General features: G+C 42.1%; 1 protein-coding gene across 1 annotated transcript in view; it reads right to left on the reverse strand.

Annotated features, from left to right (window-relative positions):
- Positions 1–657, reverse strand: part of LOC104392969 (DNA-directed RNA polymerase II subunit RPB1-like) — a 3272-nt gene extending 2615 nt beyond the window's left edge. Inside the window, exon 1 of the mRNA XM_010002414.1 lies at positions 13–657. Coding sequence (XP_010000716.1) covers positions 13–657 — 645 coding nt within the window. The remainder of the gene's footprint in view (positions 1–12) is intronic.
- Between the last annotated feature and the right edge of the window lie 8727 nt (positions 658–9384).

A 9384-nucleotide genomic window follows, 5' to 3' on the forward strand; every position in this document is an offset into this window, starting at 1 on the left:
GGGTGTAGGCACAGGGGATGTGGGTGTAGGCACAGGGGATGCGGGTGTAGGCACAGGGGATGCGGGTGTAGGCACAGGGGATGTGGGTGTAGGCACAGGGGATGTGGGTGTAGGCACAGGGGATATGGGTGTAGGCACAGGGGATGTGGGTGTAGGCACAGGGGATATGGGTGTAGGCACAGGGGATGTGGGTGTAGGCACAGGGGATATGGGTGTAGGCACAGGGGATGTGGGTGTAGGCACAGGGGATATGGGTGTAGGCACAGGGGATGTGGGTGTAGGCACAGGGGATATGGGTGTAGGCACAGGGGATGTGGGTGTAGGCACAGGGGATGTGGGTGTAGGCACAGGGGATGTGGGTGTAGGCACAGGGGATGTGGGTGTAGGCACAGGGGATGTGGGTGTAGGCACAGGGAATGTGGGTGTAGTCACAGGGGATATGGGTGTAGGCACAGGGGATGTGGGTGTAGGCACAGGGAATGTGGGTGTAGTCACAGGGGATATGGGTGTAGGCACAGGGGATGTGGGTGTAGGCACAGGGGATGTGGGTGTAGGCACAGGGGATGTGGGTGTAGGCACAGGAGGTGGGTGTAGGCACAGGGCATGTGGGTGTAGGCACAGGAGGTGGGGGGAGGCACAGGAGGTGGGTGTAGGCATAGGAGATGATGGGTGTCCCACGTAGCAGAGAACAGTGAGTGGTTAAACTCACTGGGAATACCCTCCCCTAGGCTAGAAGGACGCCCTTCTGAAAAAAGCCCTCCAGACAAGCTTGGAGATTATCACATGGGTGTGCAGAAGAGATGAGATACATTTACTTTTTTGGTGTATAAAAAAAGCCGTGTGTTCTGGGGAAGGTGTTCTTGATTTGTGGGACTCCACCAAGCACCCTGCATTGCACAACTCTGCAATTAACAATGTCTTCTTCCTATGTGTAGCCTCTTTGTCTGTGTATGGGGAGCTGAGGTAAAATGGTAACACTGGGAGGTCACATCCGAGTGAAGGAAGCACAGAAATGTTACACTGAACTACTCCAATACAACTCTGGCATAACTTCTTACAAGTCTCTGAGGCCTTTTTAAAGTTAAGGGTATTGCAAGACTGTCCCACCTTGGGACTACCTAGTACTGCAGAGCAATCTGAATCACCCTACAGGTTTTGAAACCTGTGCTTTTGATTGGATGTTGCGACACTGGAAAAGATTGGATGTTGAAACACTGGAAAAGGTGCCTTAAAGTGTTGTCAAAAGTGTGGAAAAAATGCTTGGAATGGCTGCAAGATCAAATATGTAAATAGGTCAAACTTACCAGAGGAACACTAGGTGGTGACTTGGCTATATAGCATGAGTGCTAATACAGAGAAAAAAGAATCAGAACTGAAGAGGTCTTGAAGTTAGTGAAGGAAGGTGTCACAAGAACCTTGCATGAATTCAAATAAGACACAGCTGTGAGTTTGACCGACCAGTAGAACAAGCTACCAACAGAGCAGATCCTCTATGTGCATCTTCATGTTAAAATTGGTGACTTTCAAGGACATATTATTTAAATGCAGATTTTGCCCCAGTTGCAGAAAAAATTCTGAGCTCAGTAACTGGAGTTTAGATTAAATTCAATGCCTTGTCATGCATGGTAGGAGAGGATATCTGTATCTGTGGGCTACAAGATACAAGTCCATGTACTCTCTATGCAAAAAAGTTAAACATAGTTTAACTGTTTTATACCTGACAGGGCACCTGCAAGATCCTGAAAGATCCATTGGTGTGTTTGAGAAGACTGCAAGAAGAACTCTTTCATGTGATTATGCTGGAAAAGGTTTGTGGAAGAGATTTTCCTGCCATTTGGAGTGGAAGAAGGGACTTTCCAAGTTACTTTGGAAGCTTGTTCAGCAAAAGGAGGAGTGGCCATGGGATAGACAGGGATGGCTGCAGGTAGAGAGTAGGATTTGTTTGAATTACTGTGTTTTTGAAATGAGAGTGAGTCTTTCTGCTTGATGCTGTGGGTTGCAGTAAATAAATATATAAAAAACAGATTTGTGATAATAAATAGATTTCCAAGATTTCATTTTGAGTTTAGAAAGAAAGGCAGTCTGTGTTGCTCCAAAAATACACACTCCCAGACACATGAGAATTTATCAGAAAATGAACAGAATTGCTTTTATGTTTCTCCTCTCTGTTTTCTTTTTTGTCTGTGATTAACAATAGACAGGGTGCAACTGTGGGCAGAACAGTTCAAAACTAGCCCAGAATTGAAAAGGAAACCTGAAAAATACCCTGTTGCAATCTACTCTTACATTCACAATGTGTGTTAATGTGTTCTCAGAGTTAGGGCCTTGGTGTCTTTTACCTCACAGGGGTGAGCAGAGATGAGCCCTGCAGGAGAGATGACAATGGCCATCCTTTTATTTCCTCTTGTTCTCCTAGCTCAGGGAAGTACACACTTAACACAGTTATAAGAAGGGAACAGCATCAGGAATTCCTGCTCTCTTTTGCCTGTTCTGAGTTGCACCTGGTGGTTTGGTGGTGGTTGGTTTCCAGTTTACCAGCTCGAGTCCCTTCTCCCTACAGGACTCCATATCTTAGAATCAGGTTGGAAAAGCCCTTTGGGATCACCAAGTCCAACCACCATCCCTACTCTACAAAGTTCTTCCCTAAACCAGACCCACCAACACCACACCCAGATGCTGGAGGACTCCACGCTGCATCACACCAGCAGCTGGCGCTCCTAAGGCACTAATGACATGCCCGATGATTTTGGTTTGCTTTGTTGTGTTTTTTTTCGGATTGATGGTGATGCCGTTTGGAAGTGCTGTCAAGGCATCTCTAATGAATAAAACTTGCAGGGCCGTGTAGCAGCCAGGCTGTCCATGCCACTTCTGGGAGGTGGCTGCCGAGTCCCTTGTGCTGCAGGATTTAGCCACCAGAGGGCTTGCTTGGTCAGTAACGCTTTGCTGAAGGGGAACTTGGTTTCCGCCTATCATTCTATTCCTGTAGCCTCAAAGAATCTTGCCTAACACTAGCGATTTCACAGTTTTCTCTTTCCCCGTAGACTGAATTTGACCATCAATATTAATATACAGAAATACACGTTTTTAAGTTGTTTTAACAGTTGTAAAGACCACACCAGAACATACTTTTACATTAGAAGTTGGGGTTTTTTTTGGTCTCCTCTGCCTATATGTACTATACAAGTATTTATTTTTAAAGGCTCTTATAATATAAATTCTCTTGTATGTATAAATGCTACCTGAGTCCAACAAATTAACTGAAAATATCATCAAAACTTGTAGTTATCTGCAAATCTGTAAAATATGATCAGTTGTATAATATCTAGATCAAAATGGAGTTTTCTCAACCTCCCAGAGTGCCAGGATGGCATCTGGGTTGTTATTGTTGCACCTGGGTGTTTATTTCCATGCCCAACAGTGTGTATCTTATTTGAGTAACCACAGGCTGGTTATTTTGTGATGTAGAACAGCATGAAACTTGCTGTAGGCTACTTGGCCAGCAGCCACTAGCCATGGCTAGTCACACAGCCTTGATGTGCATAGCCACAGTGGTTCTTTCCCAGTAGCTGCAATGCAAATAAATATCCTGTGGGTTGTGATTTTTTTTTGTTGTGTTGTTTTTTTTTTCCCTTTTCCAGACTTTTCAAGCTGTTTACTGCTGCTGTATCTGATGCATCTGTTACTTCAGGGATTTAAATGATGCAGAACCCCTTAGGAGATGTATGTAAGGCAGAAAGTGGGGCAATGAAATTATGCAAGGAAAAGTAGTTTAAAAAGCTGAAATGACAGAAATGGTTTCCTATGGTCATGCTCATCTGAAGCACTCATTTTGTCTTTTAAAAATAGGTGCTTACATTGAGTCAGGCTTGTCCTTTAACACTGACCAGTCTCACAAATCTGCTCTCAGTCCTGGCACTGAGAACACGTTTGTGCTCTCATAACTTAATTTGTCCTATCATTCAGGCATCTGTTTTTCAAATTAGCTTGAAGCACAACATTAATAAGAATATGGGGCAGTCTGAGAAAGAAGAGTTATGAATACCTGTTAGAGGGAAAGAATGGCAGGGAAAGAAGGTGAAATGGATGTGATGGGGAGACACACAATAGAGTTACTACTTATGTACTCTGTAGATTTTTTTCCTTTGCTCTTATTGAATATATAGACATTCAAAGAACATAATGTTATAAAAGAAAAAGTATTTTAAGATACTTCCTGTTAACTTCATGAAAATAATTAAAAACATATATTTAATCCAGGTTATGGACACTACTGAATGAGCAAGTTGATATCATCATCCTATTTCTGGGAAAACTTAATGAGGCACTGTCATGTAACTTAGACCCCTAAAATATTATGTGGTAAAGCCTAAAATTAGATTAAAAGATCAGCCTAAGATTAGATTTAAAATGTTTCTTCTTAATTTTGGGAGATGATAAGTAGTAAAGATAGTATAAGCAATTATATGAGCAATAATACAGAGATTTTGCAAAAAATGCCCTAGAACCGAGTCAATACTTTGCTGTTAGAAGGCAGACATGGTGGGATGTGTGAACAGGGTCCTTGTGTGCCAGGCATGTATCTTGTCTGTTTTACCTGGCTGAGTGAAGCCAGAAGGGGTCACACAATTTCCATAGTGGAGGCAAAACTGAACTTTGGGCTCTATAGTGCAAAGTCTTGCAGGGAGTTCCTTGTGGCTCCAGGCTTTGAAAAACTGAGAGAATCTGTGAAAATTTGGGGGACAAAGTGGGTGGGAATTGCTGCTTTTCTCTGCAGCAGTAGCTACCACACCTTGTCTCCTCAAGCAGGAACCACTCCATGTCTCCTGAAGCCTGCTTTAGTAGGTTGGACTTCAGCAGGTCCAACATTTTGCTGGTTGTAGAGACAAAAGAGACACAGGCAGTTGTCTCAGTTTTCAAACAGCTGATTGTTATCTACACAGGAAAGAAGGCGTGGGGAATGTAGCAAACTCCTACAGGAATGTTTTGTCATTGCAGTTGTTCCTGCTGTGACAGCCTACTCTTTATGTAAAAACCTACACCAATGCTTTTTCTGTGTCTGAAATGGGGTTTCAACTAAGTTCTGCTAACTCTGCTGAGCGAGCTACTGACTGCCTAGGGCAGAGTAACAAAAGGTCCAGGGGTAGATGTCTGTAAGAGAAACTGAGCAAGTGATTTTACCTAGGGAAAAGATGACTGAGGGGAGGAGACTTAATGGACTGAACAGTTTTTAAGTATTTAACAGACAGTTGCAAAAAGGACATAAACAGTCAAAATCTCTGCTTTGGGGCAGAAGAATAGACCTCCCAGTCCACCATCATAAAGCTCAATGTCAAGCTAACGTGCTTGTACTACTGTGAAAGTGCCAGGGAAGAAAACTTGGGCTCCTGGCTAGCCATGCAGCTTGTTGTGCTAAATACATGACATGAGCAAACAATGTGTACTTGCAGCCCAGAAGGCCAGTTGCACCCTGGTCTGCATCAAAAGCAGTGTGGTCAGCAGGGGAGGGAGGGGATTCTGCCCCTCTGCTCCACTCTCGTAGGACCCCACCTGGAGTGCTGTGTCCAGCTCTGGAGCCCTCAACAGGAGAGACATGAAGGTGTTGGAGTGAGTCCAGAGAAGAGCCACAAAAATGATCAGAGGGCTGGAGCACCTCTGCTGTGAAGACAGGCTGAGGGAGTTGAGGCTGATCAGCCTGGAGAAGAGAAGGCTCCAGAGAGGCCTTAGAGTACCTTCCAGTACCTGTAGGGGCTACAGAAAAGCTGGGAAGAGGCTTTTCACCAGAGAGGGCAGTGAGAGGACAAGGGGTAAGATTTAGGGAAGATTTAGGTTAGACATCAGGAAGAAATTCTTCACCATGAGGGCAGTAAGGCTTCAGGGGGGTTGGACTAGATGCCTTTTAAAAGTCCCTTCCAAGCTGAACCATTCTATGATTCTGTGATTACTCTTCCAGAGGAGCCTGTACTTTCTGCTGGTGAAATAAGGAGCCTAAAAGAGGAGGTTAGCACCTTTGTGAAATGCAGGTTCTCTGAATAACTCCCCTTTTTTTGTAACTGATCGATCCTGACCCTATACAATAGCACTTCTGAAGGATGGTGACTGCTTCTCAATCTGTGCTTTTCTCCTTTTCACAGCCTACTATCTACTTAACTCATTTAGTAGAAACTCTGTCTTTCCACATGCCTTTATCACTGTGCAAAAACCTTCTGTACAGCTTGTGCTTAACAGAACAGTCATATCTCTCTACTTCACTGATTCTCCATCTGTTCATCCAAATTAAAGCTGAAAATTTATCCTCTGCTTTGCATGAATCTCTTTCAGCACTTCTTCCAGTGCTTTTATTACTTTCAGTTTTAACTTTACAGCCCTGTGACAGACACTGCATAAGGTAGTTCTGCATTGCACTGCACCTCTAAAACATTACCTGAAAGCAATATTTCTTCATTCAATGGTTTTCCATTTGAAGTGCAAGTATATGATTTTAAAACTTATTTTCAAATATATGTACATAATAGTGTGTTCATAAATGGGGGGGGGGGGGGGGGGGGGAGGAGGAGTTATTTAGCATTATACAATTTTAATTGATATATAGGATATTTTCCTAAGCATTCCTACAAAATTGTAACTGTACAACCAGATGAATGGGGTTCTCATTTCTTACCAGACTATTTGTGCTGGGTGATGACAGCACCTTCAGGCAGGTTAGTTCCTACTTAGATTCAATAACCCTAAATCAAACATCAGGGGAAATCAGTGACATCAAAGTATAACAAATCCAAAAGATCTTTAAGCATCACAGAACTAGGTTTTTTAATTTTACAGCTATTTATTCCCTGAAACTAATTGTTTTATCATCTAAAAGTTTATTTGCCTCTTTCTATCTCCACAAACTTTGGTTTGCTATTCAAAGAAGCTCCTTTCACTCCTGATCTTCTCAACATTGTTTTATAGAAGAATAATACATTAAAAAAATAAAATGGTATTGTGACAGACTGACAATGAAATGTCCATTGATAATTCTGAGTGCTGCAGCATCTTTGATGCCTAGATACATGCTGATCTCTGTTACTTAAGATTGTCACCTTCTCAGAATTCCCCTTTTGGCTGTTGCAACAGCACTAAAGCATGAAGATGACAAAAGGGGGAATGTGAGTTTTTCTCTAGCAAGAAGGAAGTATTTATGAATAATGTATAACAAGCTCAAAGAAAATATATAGCACAAACAGAAATGTCTTGGTGTGTTACCAACCTGATAGGCTCAATCCCATTTTTCCTCAAGTCCATATGTTCAGAGAGCAGGACTGTTTTTGTGTTTCACTAGCCACATTTCAAGTAGACCAAACAGTGGGAGTACCAACCATGGAAGATAATACTTGTGAGAAAAATTCCCTTCTAGTTCTTCCTTTGGTTGAGCCTAAGTGTTCCTCTAAAATACATCCTCCCATCACCCTAGTTAATTATAATTAAATTGTATTTACTTGGCCATAGCATAGGTATTGTGAATACCACATACTGCTGTGAGACACAGGGATGTTTTTCTAGTGGATTTGCAGGATTGGGAATATCTGCTGCTTCAAAATGTGCTATGTCATTTAGAAATCTGATTGTGTCTTCCCTCACCAAGTCTGTGAACCTCTGTGATTTCAATTATTTGGGCTGATTTCAGTCAAGGAAAGCATGATTTCTTCCAAATTTTTAAGCAGTAATAATAAAAATACCTTTTTGACCACAACTTTAATGCAAAGTATTAGGCAACCCAATTAAGCAAGTAACTGTAAAGTACTAGATGTTTTTACTAGTTAAAAGGTCAGATTTATTTTGTTTTGTTTTTTACAAACTGGAATGCTCCTCAAAAATTGCTTAAAAAGGTCTTTGTGAACAAGGTAGTGCAAATATACCCAGCTACGTTGCATACCTGGGGTTGCAGGCAGTTTAGAATGATGATTCCTTTTGTCTCTTGGAGGATACTTGCATGACAAGGGCATTATTTATTTCAATTAATTGAAACTGTTTCCTTATTTCAGGAATTGAAACTCATGAGACTTCTGTCTGCATCACTGGAATGGTACTAAGGCCAGACCTCCAAACCCATTAAGTGCCTTCAAACAGACCATGGATCTACCTTCTCAGCCCAGCCTTGATATGGAGTGAGGTATTGTAACTGGATTTTAGCATAGCTGTGTCCTATAAACAGGCTTTCCGTGGTTCCCAGGCAGGCAAAAAAGACTCTTCAGGAGTCTTAACAAGACCCCAAACACACAGTATGAAAAGTAAGTCTTAACAGTAGCTTAAATAAGTCTTATCCCTTTTATGTTGCCTTTCCATGGTTCCTGCTGGGGCCTGTCCAGCAGTACAAAGGCCAGGCCTCACACACGGGGCTACTCATTACACTTTACCCTTTTCTTCACCTCTAGAGGAAGAAAAGTTAGGGAGTTTATTCAGTTCTTCCCTTATGCCTATTTCTGTCACTATAATCAATCAGTTTAACTTAAAAAAAATCTGTCTGCCTGCTTCACAGATGTATCTGTACTACCTCTTGTCTCTGAGGGTGAGATTTAAATGCATTTAAACTAGTCACCCTAGCTTACTTTTGCAGTCAGTGGAAAGGAACAGGCACTTATTTACTTACTTAGCAGGGATGGTTCACCACAGCCAGTTTTAGAAATCTATGTTAGGGCATGAGCAGCCCACAGTAGAAGCACTTTCCTTTCGTTGACTGATCATACAGGAGTCTAGATGCTTGGTGTAGGCACCTGCATTTAGCCAATTGAAATCTACATTCAATGTCTTTGATCCTAAATTTACCTTGCAAGGTTTTTTCTTTCTCTTCTGTCTGCATGTGTCAGACACTAGCAGGAGACAGTGATGCAGCCTTTTTAGTAGCTGAACATTTTCATGTAAAAATTAAGCATTTCTGAAAACACTGCACATTTCCATGGGATCCAACTGGAACAGCAAAGAGAGCCTGAAGCAGTTTTCTTTCTTCTCCCTTCCTGGTTTTCCTTAATGAATATAAATGCTCTTTAGTTGTATTTTCTTCAGCTTATGTGTGGACTGTACACCTGTATTAGCTAGATCTGTTGTTACTGCATGTTTTTTAGCATAAGACTGTTTCTCCAATAACATGCTGAGCACAATTAAAGGAGAGGCTGGTCTCTCTGCTTAAGTCCTCTGGCAGCCACTGATTAACAACAGCTGTGGGGTCTGATCCTTCAGAAGAAGGGTCCAACCCTAGGATTTAGCTATAGTGCAACCATGCCACAGATTTTACAGTTAAAATACACTGAAAGAAGTGAAGACAGCTTTCTAATCACTCAGCTTCTCTCACTGCAGAATGTCCCTGTATTGTATTAGAAGAGAAGGTCACCAGTGTTCCTTGTCCAGAAA

This window comes from Chaetura pelagica, unplaced genomic scaffold (assembly GCF_000747805.2).
Source record: "Chaetura pelagica isolate M959 unplaced genomic scaffold, ChaPel_1.0 scaffold46, whole genome shotgun sequence".
NCBI lineage: Eukaryota > Metazoa > Chordata > Aves > Apodiformes > Apodidae > Chaetura > Chaetura pelagica.